This window comes from Molothrus ater, chromosome 11, assembly GCF_012460135.2.
Source record: "Molothrus ater isolate BHLD 08-10-18 breed brown headed cowbird chromosome 11, BPBGC_Mater_1.1, whole genome shotgun sequence".
NCBI lineage: Eukaryota > Metazoa > Chordata > Aves > Passeriformes > Icteridae > Molothrus > Molothrus ater.
The window spans coordinates 1,997,322-2,021,878 of NC_050488.2; the positions used below are offsets into that span (position 1 = coordinate 1,997,322).

At 44.2% G+C, this 24,557-nt stretch overlaps 1 protein-coding gene across 2 annotated transcripts; it reads left to right on the top strand.

Moving 5' to 3' along the window:
• Positions 1-8,810: 8,810 nt before the first annotated feature.
• On the top strand, positions 8,811-24,302 carry RAB43 (RAB43, member RAS oncogene family). 2 transcript variants are annotated; one of them, XM_036404705.2, is made up of 3 exons: positions 8,814-9,071; positions 17,527-17,710; positions 18,640-24,302. In XM_036404705.2, the coding sequence occupies exons 1-3, from the start codon at positions 8,862-8,864 to the stop codon at positions 18,891-18,893; spliced, it is 648 nt and encodes a 215-aa protein (XP_036260598.1). In that variant the 5' UTR covers positions 8,814-8,861; the 3' UTR covers positions 18,894-24,302. The 2 variants fall into 2 exon arrangements, with proteins under 2 accessions (XP_054372001.1, XP_036260598.1); XM_054516026.1 differs by lacking the exons at positions 17,527-17,710; positions 18,640-24,302 and adding an exon at positions 17,173-17,509 and having other exon boundaries at positions 8,811-9,071.
• Positions 24,303-24,557: the final 255 nt, after the last annotated feature.

A 24,557-nucleotide genomic window follows, 5' to 3' on the forward strand; every position in this document is an offset into this window, starting at 1 on the left:
TACCTGAATTACAGGATTTTAGTTTCACTGCCAACAGATGAAATATTAACAATTCCTATTTAATTACTCCTTTGATGGTGCTAAGTTTACTGTAATGCTTAGCAATGCTAAGTTTATTTATCTTAATGCCTTTTCTGTCCAGAGCACAAAACCATTTCCCAAAGTGCTGCAGCTCTGTTGCTGGAACCCACATAAATATTTTGCCATTAGATTGACTCCACTGAAATTCAGATTGCACTCAATAATGGGTGTGTGACAACAAATTGCTCCAGTTGCATAATGGCCACATGGCTGCTATTTATATTTATATGCTCCTTCCCAGGGGCACTTTGCTCCTGACGTGGCCTCTCCAGTGCCTTCCCCAATGTTCATCCCAGTGATGTCACAGCCACTGCCTGACCTGGCATCTTCATTTCAGCCAAAAGAAATGTTAGAGTTTAGAATTTTGCTCAGATTTCATTTGGCTTAGCTTGTCTGACCAGCAAGGATCCAGTTCTCTAGCAATCCAGAGTTATTAAAATTGAATGGTGCTGTTCTGCATCAAGACATTCCCTGGAAATAGGGGACTGAAACCTCTTCCCTCAGAATACTATGAAGAAATAGGGCTACAGAAATACAAAGCATTCATCTTAGTCCAAGGGGAAAAATTCTAATGAGGGTTTTCTTAAATGACCTTGATCCCTAGAGAAGGGAGTGTCAGCAGGGATGGATTGCAGCCTCCCTTTTCTCCTTGAATCATCTCTCTTGTCTCCTCTTTAGGGGTCAAAAGGGTTTTACCTTTCAACTTATAATTTATTTTTTGACAAGGATTTATAGATTCCCTCTTATGGCCACGGAGAAGGACTCTGGAACCTGACACATCCAAATAAAATTGACCTTTGCAGCCCTCTCCCATCAGCAGCAGGGCAAAGCAGAGGAAGGTCTGGCAATGGCCACACCACCAAAGGCTGCCCTCAAGACAGCAGAGCATTTAGAACTGAGGGTATTCTTGATTCTCCTGAGTTTGCAAGGACACTGCAAAACCCAGTAATGTAATGTTCAGGTGCACTTAGCAAAAGCTGGATTAGGGAAAGACAAAAACTAAACCAGCAGCAATTACAGCCTGAAGGGACAGTGTGGCTGGACAGTGCCCAGGCAGAAAGGGACCTGGGAGTACTTGAAAGAGCCAAAATGAGGGATGTGGGACTCCAGGGGCTCTCCAAAATGCAGTTTATTATACCCAAAATGCAGTTTATTGTATCCAAAATGCAGTTTATTGTATCCAAAATGCAGTTTATTCCATCCAAGAGGTTCCAGCAGCCCAGGCTGGTGGGTGACAGAGCTGTGCCCACAGCTGTCAGCTCCAGCTGCAGGCAGGCCTGCAGACCCTTTGGGTTTGGTTCCAGTGCATTATAGACTTTTCTTTGCTGAGCATCTTCATACAGCAGAACCAATCTATACCTTAACTATTATCTATAGCCCATCATAACTACTGTAATTACCATATTCATGGTACTGTTCTCCAGTCACTAACAGTCAGTACATTACAGTTTAAGCTGGAAGTTGTTTTTCAGTTTTCTTGCAGTGGAAAATTCTGAGACCTTTTTTCTCCTTGCCACATTTGCTGCCTTGTTTGCCTGTGCTCTCTTTCTGCTTAGCAAAAACATCTTCTTGTTTGAGATGGGTTTATCCTTTGCTCTAAGCCATAAAAACCCCTTCTAACTCACACACCCTTTGCCTCCTTGGTTATCCAGCAAGACTGGCTCAGCAATTCTTTTCTTCTAGATCAAAACTTGCTTCCATCTCTATTCCTTCATTAGACTCTACATTTAAAAATCTTTCTGCCAAGCACACACATCTGTGAGACTTTCTTGTCAAACTTTCATCATTCCCAATAGGTACTGGTGACAGCCAGCTTAACATGAGCCAGCAGAGTGCCCTGGTGGCCAAGAAGGCCAAGGGCTCCTGGCCTGGCTCAGGAATGGTGTGGCCAGCAGGAGCAGGGAGGTCACTCTGCCCCTGCCCTGGGCACTGCTGGGGTCACACCTGGAGTGCTGTGCCCAGCTCTGGCCCCTCAGCTTGGGAAGGACCTGGGGACACTGAGCACATCCAGAGGGGACAACGAGGCTGGAGAGGGGCTGGGAACACAAACCCTGTGAGGAACCCCTGAGGGAGCTGGGGGTGCTCAGCCTGGAGAAAAGGAGGCTCAGAGGTGCCCTCATCACTCTACAACTCCCTGAAAGGTGGCTGTAGTCAGGTGGGGCTGGGCTTTTCTCAGGGTCTCTCGCTGCTCAGAGTGTCCCCAAGATGTGTTGGAAAGTCTCTTTTCCCAGCCTGGTAGTTGAAGAAGGAGTCAGAGCTCTTCATTTCTCAGTCTCAAGGTTGTTTATTGTATCTTATCTATAAAATTCTTTCTCCTGTCCAGCCGAGGTCTTCTCAGCAGGACAGTCAGAGGCACTCTGCCTGCCCCCAGGGCAGGGTTATGTCTTTATTCTAAAAACTATTTGTACAATATTTACAATAACTTCCCAATACCTATCACCTATGTTAGACAGTGAGCTTCTGCTCTAAACCAATCCAAAAGTGCCACCATCACAGCAGAAGATGGAGGCCAAGAAGAAGAAGGAGAAAGGCTGGACACGCCCAGATTCCTCCATCTTGCCCCCTGAACCCCATTCTAAAAACCCCAAAATCTATTTTTCCACTCTGTGATAAATTCACTAACATTCTACTTAAACTTTTGTGGCTTGTCATTCTTCATACAAGGTTGGGAATTGTTTTTTCCAAGGGCTCAATCAAAGGCACAGGGGTCTTGGGCTCTGTGCCAAGATCTCTGAGCCCCCTGGCAGGGTCTTGAGTCCTCCAGGGCAGCCAGAGGAATTTCCTGGGTTCCCACAGGCTTTTTCTCCAGGCAGCACTGACACAACCAGAGCACACAGCCTCAAGGTGTGCCAAGGGAAATCCAGGTTGGGTATCAGGAAAGAGTTTTTCATGGAAAGAGTGATAAAGTTCTGGCATGGCTGCCCAGGGAAGTGCTGGAGTCCCCATCCCTGGGTGTGTTTAACACAGCCTGGATGTGGCACTGGGTGCCAGGGTTTAGCTGAGGTGTTGGGGCTGGGTAGGACTCGATGACCTTGAAGGTCTCTTCCAACCCAGTGATTCTCCGAATGCTGTGAATTCTGTGAAAGGGGCAATGAAAGGACACAAATTGTGCACAGCAAAATCTCAGAGCCCCTAAGGGGAGTTGCAAAGGCACCTCCTGTGCCTGCCATCATTGCTTTGTCCGACTGCTCTGAAACTGGACCAACATTGGCACCTAGTGGCTGCTGAACTCCGCAGGGACAGAAATTCTCTGAAATTTGTCACCCTGTCCAAGGGATGGGCTGAGGATTTCCAAACAAGCTACTAATTACTGCCAGCTCTTCCCAGAGTTTCCACACAAGTTTTCTGTCCTGAAGTGTCAAAAGGTGCAGGACACAAATTGTTTTCGATGGGCAGAAGCCTGGAGTTATTATAATTCTGGACTTTGTTTTCTTCACTGTGATTAATCATTTTTAGACATACCTGGAATTTTCTGCTACTACAACTCCCAAAGTCACAGCTGAATATTTATATTGACACCTGACTGAGCTTTTATTCCTTATGTTCTCCTAAAGTGATGATGAACTTTAATGTAAATTTAAATTAGACTAATAACTTTGTACTATGACTTCATCCTATCAAAGAGTGATAAAACAAAAAAGGAAAAAAGTATATTAGGTAAAACAAAGTAATGAAATCAAATCCCTTTGTGGGTCTTTTTCACTACCATTCCCCTACCTAACTGATGTGCAGCATCATAATTTTTAAAGGCCCAAATATATTAAAACAACTTGAGGTCCCTCAGCAATCTGTACCAGGGAAAATTGCCATCAAAAAAATCCAACTATTGTGACAACATCAGGGATCCCAAACAGACATGAGAAGAATGAAAGCCCAGATTTTTGGATGTGTGATAAAAAGAATGAAGAGCCAGCAGACCCTGCAGGTTTCCAGGTGTTTCTTTAGTGAGTCTTTAGCACTTTGTGCAGTATTTCATGGTCATGCAGCCTCAGGCCAGCTGGTAAACCCCAGTTCATGTGCACCCTGCTGCTCTGTGGGACTGGGTGCACTGGAAACACCGGGCAGGAATCCTGGAGGGTGCAATTGCTGCTAAAGGGACCCAAAAACTCCCTGACCCTGCACTCCTGAAGGTGCAGCTCCAGCCAAGGTGATGCAGGTCCCCAAGGAGCTCAGGGAACTGCACAGACACCCAAAACAAGGGGGCTGGCTGGGAGGATTGGCCAAATAAACCGAAGGGTTTGGTCTCATCAGCCCCTCTTTGGTGTCTGAGACTGACTTCCAGCTGGGTTTAAGAATCAGTTCTGTAATTGGCATGGCTCTGTGTGGTGTGTGTGTCCTCACCCCTGTGAGATAAAACCCCTGCCTTTCATCCTCTGCAGAGACAGACCAGGAGAAAAGGATGGGCGACTAAGGGTGATAAAAGCCTGCAGAAGCCAAGCAGAGGAGGATTTGCACTTCCTTCATTCAGAAGATGATTAAGCTGTGTATGTGAATCCAGCATTTCAAACGACAGGGGCCAGTCTCCACAGCTGAGTCATCTGAAAGGAACTGGAAATAGCTGATGGTTTCTAACACTCAAAATGCCTAACTTGGAAAACTTCATGAATACAATTACATTTTTTTTTGTTCTCCACAGCTTGTTCTGGAACTTGGCTGTTAACAAAGGCAGCACCCACACAGGGTGAGGAGCACATCACACGTGACAAAGTCGCACACGCTTTGCTGAGCAGCTGCAGAACAGAAACTATTTCACTGCTGGGAGTCACCACGAGGGAGACATTTTCAATTTTCCTCATAGCAAGGCTTAGAAGGAGTACTCAGTACAAATCCTTGGCTGGAGAAGTTTTGGATGAAGTTTTCATCCCTGTTTATTTGTCAGTAATTTCCTTATAACTCAATGGTTCTGCTGCCACCCGTGCTACTACAGAAAAAGGACACCAGGCAGAGGGAAAATTTCTGCTAGAATAGGTGTAAGTGACATCACTTTCTGAGGTTCCAGGAGTCCTCCAAGGGCTGGGACACTGCTGCTCGGGAGGACAAAGGGTTGAGGGTGGAGGAGAGCACAGAAGGAAAACCCCACTGCAACAACGTGGGACTTCCCAAGTAAACCCAATTCTTACCCTCACCCTAAAGAGCATCTCTGTCCATGTGCTGCTCCCAGTTCCTGCTCACACACGGCACAAACATGGCAAAGAGAGGCTGCCAGCAGGGATTCCTGGACAGCAGGAATATCTCTTCACTGCTGATGGGCTTCAAAACAGCCATCCATCCATTCATGGCAGCCCTTTGGGGGCTAACAGCTCCACACCCCACCCACAGAGAAGACAAAATGTTGTCTCTCCTGTAAACATAAACACTCAGGTACTCTCCTCAAGAAGGAAAGCTCAAAATATTAAAACTATTATTATAAGATTGGTACGAGAGCAGCTTGCTTTCACAAACTCAAGAGTCACAGAGCATGTATGTTTTAATGTGCACAAGCAAGAATTTATGCATCAAATCTATGGGGCTATGTCAGGTAATGCTGAGTGTGGTAACATGGTTTTATTACTTAAAAAAAAACAAACAAAAAACCCCAAATAAGTAGGTTTTTGCATTTTTAAATGTATATATTATTTATATATTTTTATATTTTATTTATTTTATATACTCGTATATTATATTTATTATATATTATATATACTATAGATGATATATATTATATATTATATATTATATGCAATACATTATATATTATATATAATATATAATATATTATATATATTATATATTATATATTATATATATTATATATATTATATATATTATATATATTATATATATTATATATATTATATATATTATATATATTATATATATTATATATATTATAAAAGGTGATCTTTAAATATTTAACAAATAGCTCCTTTTAAAAATAAATTACAATATATCACTACTTTTGTTGTCTGAAAGAACTCAGCCCATTCCAGCTGAGTCAGCTGTAAAATCAGCAGGCCATAAAATTATATCAAGGACTACAGATGCTTAAACATTCTCTTAAGCAAAATCTAACCAGGGAAAGGCTGTACCACAAAAGGAGCATTAAGACATCAAACATCATGCCTGCATTGTAAATACAAAAATGTTGAAATTTGCTGGAAAATTGCTCCTGGAACAATGTGCCCACCAAGCCATAACTCAAGTCATCTTGGTTTTCATGAGCAATTTGGGGGATTGTTCTACATCCCCAGTGGGAATGAATGCCTGCTACTGCAGAGAGTTCAGTAAATTCGCTGTGTCCTCACAGAGTTTCAGAGCTTTCTTGGAGCCCCTGCCCTCGGCTCCTTGTCCAGCACTGCAGGAGAGTGGGGAACAGATTTGGGATCTCCCTCGTGTTTTTTCTGTTTCATCTGAGGTCACTGTAGTTGATTACTTAGATGGTCAGAACTGAATTAATTTCCTTTTAAACTTCAAGTCTCCAGCAGCTGCTTTGAACCATAACCCAGCCCTACCCCCAGATCCAATGTGGAAATTGCCAACAGCCCTCCCTGCACCCAGGGCTCTGCAGCTCGCTTGGGTGGAGGTGAAATTTCACTTCCCCTGTGGAACAGAGAGAACAGGAAATGTGACCAAGGCCGGTTTTGGGGGGGTTCTCCCAGGTTTTAGTACTGTTTCTAGGCACTGCTAGAGTAGTACTAGATCAGAGACTGCTACAGAGTGTTTGTAGCACTCTACTCTTTGATGAACCACTCTCAAATACAGCCAGATACAAACTGGAATTGACTCCATACCCATTTTGTTTTTCCTGTTTTACCTTTGCATGAAACAGGTGTTAACCTCAATGGAGTCTGGGGATTAATCAAAGAAAACCAAATATTTTAACACTCAAACCACTACTTACAGCTTTCACAATGTGAGAGAGCTCATCTCAGATCCCTCACATAAGCTCAACAATATAATGTGACAATTTGTGGCTTTTGTTTGAGGAATCCTTTATTTTAAAAGCAGTTAAAGGCTCGTGATGACAAGCAGCAACAATAACAGCTAATAGAAAAATGTTTGTAATGATCTCTAGCAAGGATAATGAAATAGCTGCTTTAAAATTATCTTCACAGAAATAGCAGCTTTAGTTTCCCATTAAAATGACAGGACAATAAACAATGAATTATGAATATTAAAGACTGACATCTCTAGCAATGCTTCCTCCTAACTAACCTCAGTGTTTTTCTCAGCTCTGAAAATATAATTAGCATGAAAGCATACACACAGTGATGTCTTATTATCTCTTTAACACCTTTTCTGTCCTGGCTGGTCAATATCCAAGGATGCAGTGCCCTGCTTAATTCAGAGCTGCAGGAACAGAAAGCCTTTGGTCCCCCCTGACTGAGGACTCAAACTTTTGCTCTTGGCTGGATGCAACCATGGATCACCAAAAAATATATCCAGACCTGAAAAGGAATAATTGTGGAGCCACCCAAAAATAGCTTGAGTTCAGAGGCAATTCAAGCCAAGCTGGCCTGGTTGGCTGTGCTGGCTCAGAGATAATCAGGTTGCTCTCCTCCTGCACAACTATCTATGGGACAATTTAACTCACTCTTTGCCACAAAACAGTTTAATGTCACCTGAAACAACAAGGATGAAATTTAGCTGGTCTTTGATAGAAAGAACAGAATTACAAAATGTGCTCTATCGATGTATTTAATTAGTAAATCTTATTTTTATAAGCTTCTTGATTTTATAAGCATCTTGATACAAGGAGAGTACCTGTTAAAGAGCGCTTTTCTTTGCAGATAACCCAGAGAGCAGTTAAAACAAGTAATTCCAGACTCTTGAGATATATTTATCTGAAAACACAGGAGCAGTGTGTGGTGTAATGGTCACACACATCCGTGTGCACATGTCAGACACCGAGCTGGATGCTAACAGCTCCAAAGCCGTCTCTCAGCCCACAGGACCTCGCAAGGGTGAGAAACCATAGCCCTGAGCCTCGGTCTGCGCTGTGCACACAAACCACACCCAGCGCAGAGCTGAGAGCAGCAGCCCGGCGAGCCAGCTGCGCTTCCTGGGGGCTGAGGGCAGCGGCACCTGTTTATTTCTGTAACAGGAATACACAAAACCAGCAGAACTCGACACAAAATGTGTCCCTGCGGCGAGGATGCGGCCACACGGCATGTGCGGATCCTGCGCCCGGGCAGGGACCGAGGGCTCGGCAGCACCGCGGGACCGGGACCGCGTGTGGGCCCGGCCCGGGGTGCGGGCACGGCCCGGGATGCGGGCTCGGCTCGGCTCGGCTCGGCTCGGCTCGGGGGCCGGCACCGCCACACACCGAGGACCTGCGGCCCGAACGGAACGGCTGTGCCGGGGCAGCGACTGATCCCGGCTCGGTGCTGCCGGCCCGGGTGTGCCAGGGCAGCGATCCCCGCTCGGTGACCGATCCCTGCCCAGAGCCGTCACAGCGCGGTCGCGGGCGGAGCGGATCCGGGCGGAGCGGGGCGGTCCCGGCGCGGTCCCGGAGCCGGGCGGAGCGGGGCGGAGCGGGGCGGTCCCGGCGCGGGGCCGGGCGGAGCGGGGCGGTCCCGGCGCGGGGCCGGGCGGAGCGGGGCGGTCCCGGCGCGGGGCCGGGCGGAGCGGGGCGGTCCCGGCGCGGGGCCGGGCGGAGCGGGGCGGTCCCGGCGCGGGGCCGGGCGGAGCGGGGCGGTCCCGGCGCGGGGCCGGGCGGAGCGGGGCGGTCCCGGCGCGGGGCTGGCGGCGGGCGCTGCGCTGCGCAGAGCCGGCTGCCCTCGGCCGCAGCGCGCCCCGCCATGCCCGGAGTGGCCGCGCTGGGCGCCGGCCCCGACCCCGAGGAGAGCTACGACTTCCTCTTCAAGCTGGTGCTGATCGGCGACGCCAGCGTGGGCAAGACCTGCCTGGTGCAGCGCTTCAAGACCGGGGCCTTCTCCGAGCGCCAGGGCAGCACCATCGGCGTGGACTTCACCATGAAGAGCCTGGAGATCCAGGGCAAGCGGGTGAAGGTGAGGGCGCTGGGCCCGCGGGGCTCGCTCCGGGCCGGGCCCCGGGCCGCCATCCCCCGCTGCCCGCAGGGACCCGGGCGGCACCGAGCGCGCCCAGGGCCGGGGCCGGGCCGGGCCGGTTCCGCCCTGAGCCCGGGTAAGCCCTGGCTCAGCCCGGCAGCCCCAGCTGCAGCTCTCCCTGCTCAGGCTCCTTTCCGGTGTGTTTACAAGGCAGAAGAAAGCTCAGCTGGGCTGCCGTGTTTCCAGAAAGGGATGTGCAACTGGCAGATTGAGAGAAGGTTCTTAAATTAGGCATGCTATTATCTTAAGACACTGTTTACAGGGTGTCACAGGAAGTGCCGGTTTCACGGTTCTTCTTCATAGAAGCAATAAACTCTAAATTTGACATCTGCTTTTTTTTTTTTTTGCTTTTTTTTTTTTGCCTTTTTTTTTTTTCCCTTATGCTGGAGGAAATCAGCTGGGTTGTTAAGGTTAGAAGAGCCCAGGACACGTACCCCATGGATCTGTCCTCAGATTCTCAGTGGCACAGATTTCTCACCCTCTGAGCACAGGAAATGCAAGTGAACAGTGGGGAGAAAATGTTTAAAGCATGTAGGGTTTATAGTAGATGCTTTAAACAGGGATCAGTCCCTTCACCAGCCCCTCCAGGATGGGGTTCTGCAGCTATCCTTACCCCCAGTTAGACTTAAAAGCATTTAATTCAGTCACTGCCTGGAGGAAGATGATGGAATTGCGAAGCTTTTGGTGGTACACAAATACAGTGATGTGGTTAAGTTTTGGCCTTGTTTGCCAAAGTAGGTGTCAAAGTCCTCTGTTAGTTTTTTCTTGTAAATTAACTTTGGCGAGTATTAAGGTGAGAAAGTGGCAGAAAACAGAAATGAAGGCTGGCATTTTTAAGGAAAAGAGAGGGGTTGGCAGTTGCCTAGCCATACCCTGCGGCAGTGTTTATTTCCTTGTTAGTGTCACACCTTTCCCTGTCACGTCTGCCTGAGGAGCTGAAGAGCAAACTCAGGTTTTCTGTTGGAGCTGGCGGTGTCTCTCCCGCACTGCTCCTTTAAGGTGGAAACCTGCCTCTGTTTAAATGCCGGGCACACCGAGAGTGACAAATGTGTCTGTTCCTGGCGCCAGGGACTGCAGGAGTGCCCCAGGAAACCAGCCAGACTTCCCAGGTGTGCATTTTCATATTGTCACTGCTTACGCCTGGGTATTCCAGGATTAGTAGCCTGGCTGTAACAAAACCCGAGTTATTTCTCAGTGTTTTACAGAAAACAAGGCAGAAAGTTCAAGGTCTTGAAGCTTTCTTTTTGTTTGGGCTGGTCTGTACTTCCACTTAGAAAACAATGAGGAATGCAGATATTGAAGAAGAGTATTTTAAGTATTACTTTAGGGAAATTAATCCAACACTTGCTGATTGACCTTACAGATACTTTTGTCAGCTGCTGGGTCAGGGACACAGCCTGAAAATGAAAGCATTTGCTTGGAGGGGTTTTTTGTTTGGTCAGTTAAGATGTGGGGTGTGTGTGAAGTTTAAATCGGACTTTTCCAGTTGGATTGAGATTTCAGAGCAGCCCATCTAACCTGGGTTAGCTTTGCTCAGCATGCTCTTGGAAACAGGAAATAGGGAAGCATTTCCTTGCACTTTTTGGAGCTCCCCTACACACTCTGCTTGCACTTCTTGCCTCACAATAGCAGGCCAGGTAATTGTCTGCTGCTCTGAGTTCCTTAGGGGTTTATGCTGCTCAAGACAGTATTGTTTTCTATTTAGCAAATGGTGTAGGAATGAGATAATTCCTGGTTTTGCAATGTTTTACAGGCTCATCTCTAGAAATCCCTTCAAAACAAAGTGTCTACAAAAACTTGTCCCACCTCCCCAGTGGCCTGAACTTCATTTTTAATCTGGCTAAGGGAAGCACTGCAACCCAACACTTATTTTGAGATTGAAGCAAGCAATTTAAGGTTAAATGTGCCCCTTTCTGTTTCAAACTTCAGATGTTCCCGTCACAGTTACATAACATTTCTGAAAGATTTGGAACCCAAGGATTTTAGGTCTCACTTTCTTTTGATGTGCTGTTTATTTTGGGGTTTTTTTTGTTGTTTTTTGTTTGTTTGGTTGTTGGTTTTGGTTTTTTTTTGATAAGGGAAAGATGCCTGTTGGAATACTGAAGGTTAAGGTGCTGCAAATAACTTTTTTTTAAATTATTTATGAAACTTGAGGCTTTCCTTGCACCTTGCAGCTGTGTTCTTTCAAGTGTCTCACGTGGAGTTCCACACACTGCTGGAGCTGACTAAACTTCACATAGAAAGAGATCAGCTTTGTGAAATGTCTGCAGGCTGTCTTCATTTACAGAAATGTTCTAGTACATGCTGTTTGAAATTGTGGCATACTGCTTTCTCTAACAGCAGATTTCTCTGAATCCTAGAGTGCAGACTGTAGAGCCTAAAAGTTGCTCTCGTTAATCACTCAAAAGTGGTGTTAATCACTTAATGCATAGTGATTAAAGTCCTATTGATAAAATAATTACTTGTTCTTTGAGTGATAGAAAAAATCTGGCAAACACAACAAAAACGTTTTATAACTGTTATGTCACTGTAAGAAAAGATATTTATAAAATGCTGGAACCAAGATTTTACATAATGATAGGCAAGGACATTCCTAAGTCCAAGTCCATAAATCATGGTTAGTAATAACAAAAATCTTTTTCTTTTGATGAATTACCTCCTGTGAGCTAATTAATTGCCTTTAATGCCTACTTTATGCTGTCATGTCATAGTGTTTTACATAAAGTGTTTTTCCTCTATGCCACAGTTTTTCTCCCTCAGTATAACTTTCAGAAAGTAGCAGGAGAGAAGAACAGTTGAAAACACATTCCTTTTACAACAAGAACTTCTTTATTTGAAGAGGTATTTAAGTGAAGAAGTAGCATTGCGCTTTTTCATTTACAGGCTTTTTTCAGCCCATATGTTATCAAGATTATTGGCTTTGATTCAGGCCTCATGGCTGTGAACTGCATCCCTTTCAGAATGGCCCAAAATATATTTTGTGTCATGATCTGGCCAAATTGCCACTGATAGAGAATTGTGTCTTGTTAAGGGTCCCGTCTCCTGACTGGGAATTTAATGACTTTGCTGCACAGATAAAAGCAGAGCTGTTGGAAGCAATATTCTTTGATATCCAGAGGAAAATGTAGCTCTCTGTCAACTCCTTTCACACTCAGAACCTGCAGCAAATGGGAATACTACATTCCCAAAAAAGAGGGATTCCTCATTCTCTGAAAATTGTGCAGGGAAACATTTGAATGGGGCAGTTTATCCTGCCTGCCCTATGGATATCACTTTAAATTGAAATACACTGCCACAGAGATGTTGCTTTTGGCAGAAACTGCCTGGATTAAGTTGCAAGGCTGTTTCAGTAAATGTTTTTAGGAGCAAGTGTTGTGATTTGCCAGCCTACAGGAATGTATGTTACTGTTTGCCCTTTGAGATGACAGGACTCAGACACAGTTGGTTAAGAGTCATTTAGCACAGTCTTTAGATCCAGTTTCACTGCTGGGAAATTTTATGGAATTTTGCTGCAAAAATGACATTTTTATTTTTGCAACGGAAGGTGTCAGCTGGAGGATGCACTTAGTCTGTCATTATTTATGCAAAAGCACACCTGAACTGTGGTACTTTAGAAGAATCAGAAAAGTACTTAATAAATTATGTAGGAAGTAAGGGAGGGAGAAATTATTTACTGTGTCTTGGGGCCATCTGTTAAGCATTAACCTTTGATAAAGAATATGTTGATCAATGCAAGAGCAGCCACACTGGCCCGTTTGATAATGGTCATTTACTGTGCTCTTTGGCCAACCTGCCACTCACCACCTTCAGCATTTTCTCTGTCCCTCTGCTGCCTGTAAGCCTGAGCAGACATCCCAGAATGATCTCCCAGGGAACCTCCATGAATGTTTCCACCTTCTGTTTTCCTCTTACCTCCAGCTGAAGCACTCCTTGTCCCAGATTTTTCTGGGGTCTCTCACTGTCCTTTATGTGCCACCTTGAGGAGTGTGACTGTCCAAAAGGTTCCAAGCTGAGAGGAGATCAAAATAACCAGCTTTAGTGAGTAAATGAGCATCCAGTAGTGAAACAATTAACATTTGTGAGTAATTGAGTATTCGGTGGTGAAACAATTAGTGAAACAATGACAAAGGTGGCTCCTTTATTCTGCCATATTCCTTCTGAACAAGGAGTATTTATTTATTCCCTGTTCTCTTCTGTTCCTAGCAGTGGTCCCCCTGCCACCAATCTCTGATTTCACAGGTGTTCTAATGAATTCAGCACAATTCTCCAGCAATCCCAGCTTCTCTCTTTCTTACACCAAAGGAGTTGCCAAAGTAATTACAAAATCAGGAACAGCTTTAAAAGGTTACTGAGTGACAGACGTGGCTGCCATCATGTTATTGACAAAGCTGAAGCACTTAAATCAAGGAAATAAGTAATTAAATATTAAGTGTTATTATTAAGTAATAATTAAACATTATTTATTAGTAGTATTAATTATTTATTTTTAAAATAATAAAATTTATTCGTTAAATTTATTAAAAGAAATATTTATTTTAATGAATCATATTCAAAATTAATAATAATTATGTCATTTACAACATATATCATACACTTGTACAATACAAAAGAATACATGAGCATATCTTTTTTAGTAACCTGTGGCTAGTACAGTTCTTCTGGTATTTAACTTTTAACTTAAACTGAGGGACTTAGGAATGAGAAATACTATGACTACTTTTTTTTTTCATCCAAAGAGTTTTCAAAGAGAGTCTTATTTTTTATCAAGAGTTATGTGCTTGTAAATATCCTTTAACAGAAGTACTATATAAAACTTTTACTGTGCACGATCTGGTTAAAGTTATAGTTGTGATTGGTATTTTTTAATAGTTGTCATGGTTCTTTTTCAGTAGAATTCTGTGAAATTTATCTTTGTAGACATGCTGGAGAAAATAGTGTTTACTTAGGATCAGAACTGGTATTTTTGTAATTACTTAAATTATATTTTTAACCATGTATCAGACTGATTAATGTTACATGAAAATATTTTTTCTTAGAATTTTCTAAAGATGCTGTCACACAAAGTAGCTGTATTTTTCCTTTAGAAATACAACTTGCTTTACATTAAGTGAGCTGGTTCATAATACCTCCTTGCTGTGTCTATAGTGTGTATTCTAAATGCTAGAAGACATTATTCAAATTACAAACGATGTGCCCAGACAAGGTTTTCAAGCTTCCAGACTGGAGAGAGGGTTGTTCTTAGCTCAGTCACTCTGCACTTTTATTTACACCACAGGAAAAGTGTAAGCCAAAACAATTTCATTTCTTAATTCAAGTGTTTCCAATTTGTGTGCACAGAATCCCTCCCAAGAGTTGGGTAATCATCATTAGCCCTTTCTAGCACTTGATCTAATCAGGTGCTGAGATTTAACAAACACAAAGGGCTGTGGGAGACCTGAGTGCAGAGATCACCTAAACCTGCTCCCAGTTTCCTGGTCCCTGCTAATTGCTGCTGACTGCTCTGAGCCATTATCTGTTTCATTAATAACCATTGCTTCGTGGTTTTCTGAGTCCATTACAGTCCTTCCCCGGCTCTGAGAATTCCTTTTTGCTGGGATTGATTCCCTCTCAGCTGTACATATATCAGCTGGATCTGAGTGCTTGCTTAGCACAGGAAATGAGATCTTATCAGCACAGCTTCTTCCAAAGGGAAATTTACTGCTCAAAAATGCAGCACAGTCAGAAGATGCTAAGAAAACACTACTGTGCAAAGAAATAAAAGGAAAAATGCTTCCATATTATTTGGTGTAAAATAGCACTGGCACATTGTGTTGAAGTTGCTGACAACACTTCAGAATAAGGAGGTTCAGAGAGAGGGGAAACCATAAATAAAAGGTCCATGCTATGGGAGGATTCAAAACCCCAGTAGTATTTGCTGATGTCCTGATTCAGTGGAGATGCAGAATACAAGGAATGGCACAAAAAGACAAGCAGTGGCCTCCCATTTATCAGTTGGGGATAGAGAATTGAAAGTGCAGCAGAACATAAATTCATAGCAGGAAGCTCTTTCATTTCAGTGTGACTTTATATTGAAGCCAAGAGCTTTGGAAGATTCAGAAAGGATTAGAGATTTATACTGAGGATGAGGACATCCACAGTTACTTTAGATTAGAAGATCCTGGAATATAAGCCATCATGTTCCAGGACATCAGACAACCTATAAACCAACAGGATTTATGAAGAACTTCCCTACGAGCAGCATGTGTTTGTCCACTCTGAATTATTTGGTTTCTTCCTCTGGAACATCTCGTACTGGGAACTCCAACTCTGATACCAAACTCAGAGTTCTTATACTGCTGGAATTAGGCAAAAATATTTAACCAAGCATTTCTTCTTCCTGCCCACTTGTAATGTGTGTTTTACCACCCAGAAAAGGACAGGTGATGAGACTGACAGATCCTTCACTGGCTTCATTGAGACCCAGGCTTCCTGGCATTTCGTTTACACACTCTTTTATCTGTATTCTTTTCATTGTCTGATATTTCCTTCTAAAGCAGCCTCAGTGCTCTCAGATTATGTGACCACATCCTGCTCCCTTTGTTCCTGCCCTGCACAGCTGGCAGAGCCACAGATGGTGTGGTGGCCAAAACCCACCTGCAGTGTCAGTGACACAGCAGGTGACCTTGGCTGAGGCTGGCACCCTGTTCTGCTGCCAAGGGTGACAAAGGGCTGGGGCTGGGCACACCAGAGAGTTCCAAAATCTGCCACAGGAGGAGCTTGCTGGCAGGAAACCAGGGTGCCAACTGATGCAGGTGCAAACTCTGAGCAGACAAGTTCTCAGCATAGATTATATATATGTATATATATATATAACTATATATATATATAGTTATATATATGCATATATATATGTAGTTATTATATATATATATGTAGTTATTTTATATATGTCTGTATCAAAGTTCTCAAGCATATGTTCTCATCCTTAGATCATGTACAACAGGCTAGATACACACAGGGCTAGAATGCATTGCTTAGACAGGAGATTTGGATCAAGGCTCTTGGATCAAGTCCTCTCCCTCTGGCAGGAGAGCAGCTGCTGTGTGTCACTGTGTGTCACTGTGTGTCACTGTAGCAGTGAATCTGAACCACTCAGACTGCAGTGTGCACCAGCCATCCCCCTTGTAGCTGTTCTTACCAGAATTTTCTCAGGGCCCTCTGGAATTCATCAAGGTTACTAGGACATAGACTGTGCTAAAATAATAAAGAAGCAGCTAAGAAACTGAATTCCAAGACCACAAGAAAGAGCAGAGAGCTGTGAGCCACCTGGGCTGTGACCAATCCCATCTTCTGAGAGGTGCATGCAGAACACATGGACAGGCAAAGGCACTGATGGGAAATGTGTGATCAGTGTGTGCAGCAGGGTTAGTGCATAATGCAAACAGTAAATGGCTTCTGCTTAATCACAGTGGTCAGTTGTCCTGAGTTCCCCATGTGTCCCTGTGTGTCCCTGTGTGTGTGGTTATCAAATATTGTGGTGTTGTGAGGGTCCCCAGGACAAGGTGAGAGATGAATCTGACTCCATATTTCTTAGAAAGCTGATATATTATATATATTATTATATTATATTGTATTGTATTATATGAAAAATACCTACTAAAACTACACTAAAGAAAGAGAAAGGAGACATCAGAAGGCTGGCAAAGAATGATAATAAAAAACCCATGACTGACCAGAGTCCTGACAGCTGGGCTGGGATTGGTCATTAATTAAAAACAATTCCCATGGAACCAATCAGAGATGCACCTGTTGGTGAGCAACCTCCAAACCACGTTCCAAACAATCAGATAATTATTATTCACATTTCTTTTCTGAGCCTTCTCAGCTTCTCAGGAGAAAAATCCTGGCAAAGGGATTTTTCATAAAATATGACAGTGACATGTGTCCCTGTGTGTGACCCTGCTGTGTCCCTGTGTGCTCTGTGTGTCCCTGTGTGTCCCTGTGTGCTGTGTGTGACCCTGTGTGTCCCTATGTGCTGTGTCTGACCTGCTGTGTCCCCCAGCTGCAGATCTGGGACACGGCGGGCCAGGAGAGGTTCAGGGTGTCCCTGTGTGTCCCTGTCTGTCCCTGTGTGTTGTGTGTGACCCTGCTGTGTCTCCTCAGCTGCAGATCTGGGACACAGTGGGCCAGGAGTAGTTCAGGGTGTCACTCTGTGTACCTGTGTGTCCCTGTGTGCTCTGTGTGTGTCCCTGTGTGTCCCTGTATGTCATGTCTGACCCTGCTGTGTCTCCTCAGCTGCAGATCTGGGACACAGTGGGCCAGGAGAGCTTCAGGTTGTCCCTGTCTCTCCCTGTGTGTCACTATGTGTCCCCGTGTGTCACTGTGTCCCTGTGTGTGACCCTGCTGTGTCCCCCAGCTGCAGATCTGGGACACGGCGGGCCAGGAGCGCTTCCGGACCATCACGCAGAGTTATTACCGCAGCGCCAACGGGGCCATCCTGGCCTACGACATCAGCAAGAGGGGCTCCTTCCTGTCCATCCCTCGCTGGATCGAGGATGTCAGGAAGTACGCTGGCTCCAACATCGTGCAGCTGCTCATCGGTGAGTTGGGAATGCCACTGCTTCTGCAGTGTGGCCTCAGGTTTGGGTTCTGCGTGGAGTTAAGGTGTGTGCAATAAACCAGCTGGAAATTTCACCAGAGGAGCTGATTCACTGGAGCAGAGGTGTTTTGGTTGACTTCTGTTAAGGAGTAGACAGCTTTGAGCCCTTTGCATCTCATTTAATGGAGAACTGAGATGCCCAGGATTTCCCAGTTCTGAAGCACAGCTCCTGTGGAGTTCCCTTCCCTTCCCTTCCCTTCCCTTCCCTTCCCTTCCCTTCCCTTCCCTTCCCTTCCCTTCCCTTCCCTTCCCTTCCCTTCCCTTCCCTTCCCTTCCCTTCCCTTCCCTTCCCTTCCCTTCCCTTCCCTTCCCTTCCCTTCCCATGTGTTTTGGTGAGTTGGAGCACACACCCACTTGAGCAGACAGGGAATTTTGAAAGGACTTTGGGGCAATCAGAGTTTGTCAGTTCTGTGCTAGAAGTTCTGCTTTCCAGCCCAAATGTTTTGGGCTGAGTTTTGGACTCAGATGTGGCTCTTAGGGCCTGCAGAGCTGCTAACACAAGAGCAGTACCATTCTGGATGTCCCTGGGAATCAGCAGACAGCTGCTGTTTTCGCACAATGGTTTTAACTTCAATTTCTAGCCTGTTCCCTTCTGTTAGGGTCTACAGGCACCACTCTTCAGTTACTTTTCCTGTTCTTTATGGGTAGCACAGAAATACAGGTTGGAAAGGGCTGGGGAGGTTATCCAGTCCAGGCTCCTGCTCACAGCAAAGCCAGTCAGGCTGGTCAGGGCCTTTTCAGTCACATTTTGAAAATCTGCAGAATGGAAATTCTTCAGCTTCCTTGGGCAACCCAAGACCCTCCTGCCAAGCCCTTCCTGTGACACAAACAAGCAGATACAAATCCCTGTGTTGTTCCCTTTCCTTCCAGGAAACAAGTCTGACCTAAGTGACCTTAGAGAGGTTCAGCTGGAAGAAGCTCAGAGCCTGGCTGAACACTATGACAACATCATCTGTGCCATAGAGACCTCAGCAAAGGACTCCAGCAACGTGGAGGAGGCCTTTGTGAAGATGGCCACAGAGCTGATGATGAGGCATGGAGGGCCCATGTTCAGTGAGAAGAACACTGACAGCATCAAGCTTGACAGCAAAGACGTTGTGGAAGGCTGGGGGTGTGGTTGCTGATAAGAGCTAGCTGATATCCCTAACTTTACTGGAGTTTAGATGGTGCTTCACCCTAATGCTGAGTAGCATGGTAGCCATATTCTCCTCCTCCTCCTCCTCCTCCTGTGAAACCAGCAATTTTGTAGAAGTTAGACACAATCCTGTTTGCTTTAGTGTCTTATTTTTAAAAAGGGACTTTGGAGAGGTGGTCCTAAAAGTCAAACCCTCTGAAAAACCTACTCAACATTTGTCCCCACGCTTTTATTTTCTGTAACCTTCATACGAGTTACAAAAATGGAGGAAACTCCTTTGAACTTGGTGTTTTGAGGTGGGAACACATTTGGTTGGGGAAGAGACTGATGCAAACCCAAAGGTCTGAGCATTTAGCATGGCACTGGTGGCAAAGGAGGTCACTTTTGGAGCAGGCAGTCTTGACAGGATCTCTTCAAATGCCCAGCGCTCCAGCAGTGACCAGGCAGTGTCAGTGATAATGGTATTTCAAGGGCCAGAAGAGCCAAGATTTTGATTACAGGACCAAATAGCAGTCACCTGTCCTAGGGTATAGGGATTGCTAGTTGCTGTTGGAGCAGGCCCAGGTGGGGGAGCTCCTCTCAGGTTTTGTTACCATTTGAAGTTTTAACAGAAAGCAAAACCAGCCTGAGCACTGTCCCTGGGCCAGGGTGGTGATTTAAAGCAGCCTTGAGGAGAGGGAAGATGCATTTCATTTGCCTGTTGTTTGCACAGTGGTAGCTCCTCTTTCCAGGTGGAAGCATCTCTGAGATTTTGCCCTCGGGTCTCACCATTTCATTCCACAGCTCAAGCCCTGCACCCCTGGAAACAGGAGCTGGAGAAAGCTTGAGCTGGCTGTAGCCAGGATCTCCTGCCATGTGCCTGATGGTCAAACACATTTGTGTCAGGCATTTGGTGTTACATTACCAGAGTGCATCGGTGGCATAAGTGGATTTGAATTTTTTATTGGTTTTGTTTTTTAAACCATCTCTTTAAATCCTGCATGGGCATATAGTGGGAAAGAAGACCTCAGAATAGCTGAGAACTGCATGAGTGCAGCTGCTTGGCTGTGAGAGACCAGTGTCTTTTGAGTGATTCCCTCCCAGCTTTGTACCCAAATGTTCCCCTCTCCCTATCACAAGTTACCAGTTGCTTTTCATTTCTTTAGAACACTCAGAAGGAAAAATATTTCATAGTGGATCAGAAGTCTACACAAAGTAAAAGAGATTTCATAATGCAGCTCTTTCAGCTGCAGCTCTGTAGATCCCTTGTAGATGTAGCTGAGGTACTGATGGATTCCTCTGCAGGGACACTCTCAGGCACCTTACAGAGGTGGATTTGCAAAGAGAGCAGGAGCAGCAATATTTTAAATTCTGCAGGTAAAGCAGAGGTGTTCAGGTGTGGCAAGGGAATTTTGCAATCCTGGTAATTGGAAGGAGTCATTATCAAGAAGCCCCATTTGAAGGGAATGCCTTGTCTCTTTGAAAAATCCAGGTCAAAAAGGAGACTTTTAATTATTTTGCTATGAGAGCTGCACCAGTTCAGTCATCCAACATATCCAGAGTCATGAAATTTAGGAAGATTTAGGAAAGGGCTAATGGATACCAATTTTAATCCTATTCATCTTCCTGTAGCAAATATTGAACCAATCTCTGCTCTTTCTGGTTTTTTAAACTGTGAGGTAGATAACTGAGGAGTAATGTGTGCTTTGTAGCCTGTTTGCTTCTATTTAGGGCGTTAGTTTTTAAATTTTATAGCTGTGAGAATGAAAAGGCCTTAAATTTTTCAACTAGTATAGTTTTCACAATTCTGGTATTTTCTGCAGAAGGGCAGGCTGAGCTGCAGTACTTGGTAGTGGTTTTGGATGGTTTTCAGGATATTCCTGCTTCCAAAGATAGTAGGCAGTAAATGCCCAGTTAGGCAGTTGGGAATTTGAAATTGGCAATGGGAATGAAAATGGGAATTTTCCAAACCCTGGAGCTGTTGGTGTATTCCCTATGTTCTGCTCTCAGGAGAAACTGTGAAGTCAGTCCAGTTTATAACTGAGTGCTGGTGGCTGCTTTTCCTGCTGCTGGGGCCCTTCAGGCACAGAATGTTTGCAGACATTTGATTTTCTGTCATGACCCGTTGCAGTTTGTACCTGTAGGGCGTGGTCCTGCAGTTCTGCTGGAGCAGGGAGCCCCAGATGAGCTCAGCCCCACTTCCTGCAGCATCAGTGCCAAATTATTCACTGCTGAGAAAAACCCATTTGCATTTGAGAACAGTATTGCTATTTCTCAGACTGAAATCCATAGTTTACATAGCTTAACTCATCTTAAAACTGGAACAAGAAGCAAAATGAACATAAACCCCGCTTCCAGTGCAGCCAGTGAGTGATTGTGATTTTACAGTAGATGAAGAACTGAGGAATTATTGATCCATTTTCTTCTTTTTGAGGTTTGTTTAGTGAATAAGTAGAATTAGACCAGGCACTACACTTTTCATTACAATTTGCCTGGATTTTTCTCTTAAACTAGGCTTGAAGGGTGAGGCTCTGTCTGCAGGTCAGTCTGGTTCAGTCAGAAAATGTGCAATACAGCAGCAGAGGTTTGTTTGCTGTACTTTAAATGAAGGCACCAATTCCAATTAGTTTGCAGTTTCCTGCAGAAAACTAAAACCATGGCTTTAAATCAGATTTGTGTTTTAACTCTTGGCTCTTCTCTCTTGTAACAAGTGGAGTACAAGTTTGCATGCCCTCCTAACTGAACAAAAGAAATAGAAGACTTGGTTTATTTTTAATTTTTTTTTTTTTTCAGAAGAAACCCAAAGACCTGGTTTATTTTTTAGATTAGCAGCTGGTGGTGCTTGGGCTGTCAGTAGTGAAAGTTTCTTTTGATTACCAAACCCTTCCTTTGTTCACTGCCCACTAGGCTGGGAGCTCCTTGACCAGAAATACACAGAAAATGTGGAGCTTTTCACTGCTCTGCTGAAGGTTTTATCAAACCTGGGACCCTCACCCAGCTATGGAATTCAGGCTTTAGGAATTAGGTTGGTTTAACTCCATTAATCCTATTGAAACCAAAATGCTACCTGGGTGGAGAGAGTGAGGAGCAATAAACCTGAGATTTATGGGTAAAAAGCTGAGTTTCACCTCTCAGGGTATAAATGGGCACTGATGGACATCAAGTGAATAATTCAGTAGTGCTTGTTCAGGGTTCACAGCATAAACATTTGCCAGGAAATCTGTTTACTGCCAGTTGAACATTAACAAGGCTATGGTGCAGTAATTGCTTTTGAGCAGATCCCCTTGGCTGATCATGAATTTGCATTAGCATTTATCATTTCTTTTTGGCAGTACCAAAGTGTGCAAAAATATTACAAAAGCACAGGAGGGGACATTGATCTCTGCCTTGTAGCACTTGGGAGTGGAATGCAGAGGCAGATACTGAAATGAAATCATCAGCAGAATGTGGTTCCCAGGAGCCTTTGTTACCCTTTGTATTGATTTTAAGCTCATTTTATCTCCAGTTTCTCATCCAGTCCATCATCATGGATGGAACTTGTACAAATATTTATAATTACATCAATATAAAACCAAATGTCAGCCCAGAAATCTGCTAGTGTTTGCTTTGCAAAACAAAATTTGAGAAAAATGAGAATACTGAAGAGCAGAGGAGAAGTCCTGATGATTTTCTTACTCTCACTATACTGGCAAGCAGGTTTTCAGGGGGAAAAAATCCAAATTAAGCCCAGCTAAAACCACTAATAGCTCTTCTGTTAGCTAATGCTGATAGATTTCCAAGAACTTCACCAGAAGTGGAATTTCTGCTCCTTTTGGGTGCCTGGGCTGTCATATGTGAAAACAAGGGTTTGGGAGCATGTCCTTTGGACATGGCATGCAAACTTGTCCTGAAAACTTGAAGACAGTTTTTAAAAGTGAGCCAGGAGCTGAATTGACACAGACAGAAAGCTGCAGGCAGATGCCTCCCAATGTCTTCAAAAGCATCTCGGTACCTTTGCAAATAAAGCACAAAACTTGTGGGGAAGTGGTTTTGCACTAAAGGAAAATAATTATCAGAGAAAAAAAAATCATTAATGTGAAAGGCAGAGCATCTTGATTATTCTGCATTTTTCATGTTCATTTCCTAGTTCAATGCTGTGCATAAGTAAGATTTTTCCCTTTATAAATGATATTAAAATAGATAAAGTGTGAAAAGTAGTTTGATACTTGACAAAATAAATGCTTTCTTAGGAGAGTGATAATATTGATGAGGAGAATAACTTTGCTGATAGGGTTTGGTGGTGCAGTGTCAGGGATTCCCCACAGAGTTGTGTTGGAATGATGTGAGACACAAAAACCATTCCCAAAACAGGGGAAGCCACTGGGGGACACCAGACCCTGTCCTGCCTGCCAGACAGAAAACAGATCCAGGCTGGTACTGAGCAGAAGGTGAATTTAGTTCTTTGTAACTGTTTTTAAAGATTTCTGTTTCAGATTTCTGATGGGCAGATTTTCCCTCTCCTGTGCCTCACTCGCTGAGATCTGCCAGGTAAAAACCCCACAGGTGCAGAGCAGGGAGCATCCCAGCCAGTCTGGCTCACACACACCTCTGGGGGGGAAGGAAAAAATCTCTAATTCATATTGAATTCATTCACTGCATTCCAAAATTATTTGAGGGGTTTGGGTGATAACAGTGTTAAAATGGTTCTGCATTTTCTAGGACAAATCTGTTGCTTTTCAAGGTTTCTTCGAGAGATGCAGGCTGTACATTTCTAATCATCAGTAACTGTTTTGCTTTTAAACTTTCTTATCTCAATACTGACTAAATGATTTGGAATATGAGGAGACAAGGGAGCAAGCTTGCATACTACAGTAATTTTTTATACTTTACCTTCATCTATTTATGAATTTATTATGAGAAGTATTTTTAAACATGAAACCTGCTTTTGTTGTGAATTTTAGCAAAGTAGTGGATACATTGTACTGAGTATCATTAAAAAAGGTTTAATTAAAGTACACATCTGGCAATTAATACCTTTCGTTGTTATTTTATGAATGTACCTTGTGGTATATGATCAGAAACAAAATCGATTTTAACAAATTCTGTATTCTATCCTACAGTGATGTATGGTCTGCTTTTAGCAAGATATGACCTAATGTACTCTTAATTAAACAAATGGTGCTGAACTCACTTCCTCTTACCCTCCAAATGTCCATCACTCCAGCAATGCATGCACTCCCAGTTGTTCCACTTAGCAAACTCTCCAGCAGAGCTGTCTGGAAGATGAAGAATGAAACCCCAAATGCTCAGTGTTGGAGAAGTGCAGATAACCCTCCCAGTGCTTGCAGTTAAGTGTGAACAATGCTGTACCTCCCCAGGGGAATGTTTAGATCCTGGACTTGATTGAAGTGCTGTTAATTAAACAAAGCAACACCCCTTGCTCTTTGCTTGGCTCTTTAATTTGAGCGTCAGCAGATGGGAGTTGGTGATCCACAGGAGCCAAATATTGAATTTCTTGGTTTGCATTGTCTGCTGCTTCAGTGACAGCCTCGGGTGCCAAAGGAGGAGTTGTCAGTGCAATGGCCAGGCTCTAGAGCTGGCTCCTCAGAGTGCTGCTGCAGCTGGATTTGTCACTTAAGTCTCTCTAAGGATCATTTTTACTGTGACTGCCCTGGCAGGGTGTGCTGGAGGGGAC

Excerpts from the sequence above, each read along its gene's own strand:
- RAB43 (XM_036404705.2), top strand. The coding sequence starts at position 8,862 with ATGCCCGGAGTGGCCGCGCTGGGCGCCGGCCCCGACCCCGAGGAGAGC. Across the intron at positions 9,072-17,526 it reads TCCAGGGCAAGCGGGTGAAG|CTGCAGATCTGGGACACGGC; the intron begins GTGAGGGCGCTG and ends TGTGTCCCCCAG. Across the intron at positions 17,711-18,639 it reads CATCGTGCAGCTGCTCATCG|GAAACAAGTCTGACCTAAGT; the intron begins GTGAGTTGGGAA and ends CTTTCCTTCCAG.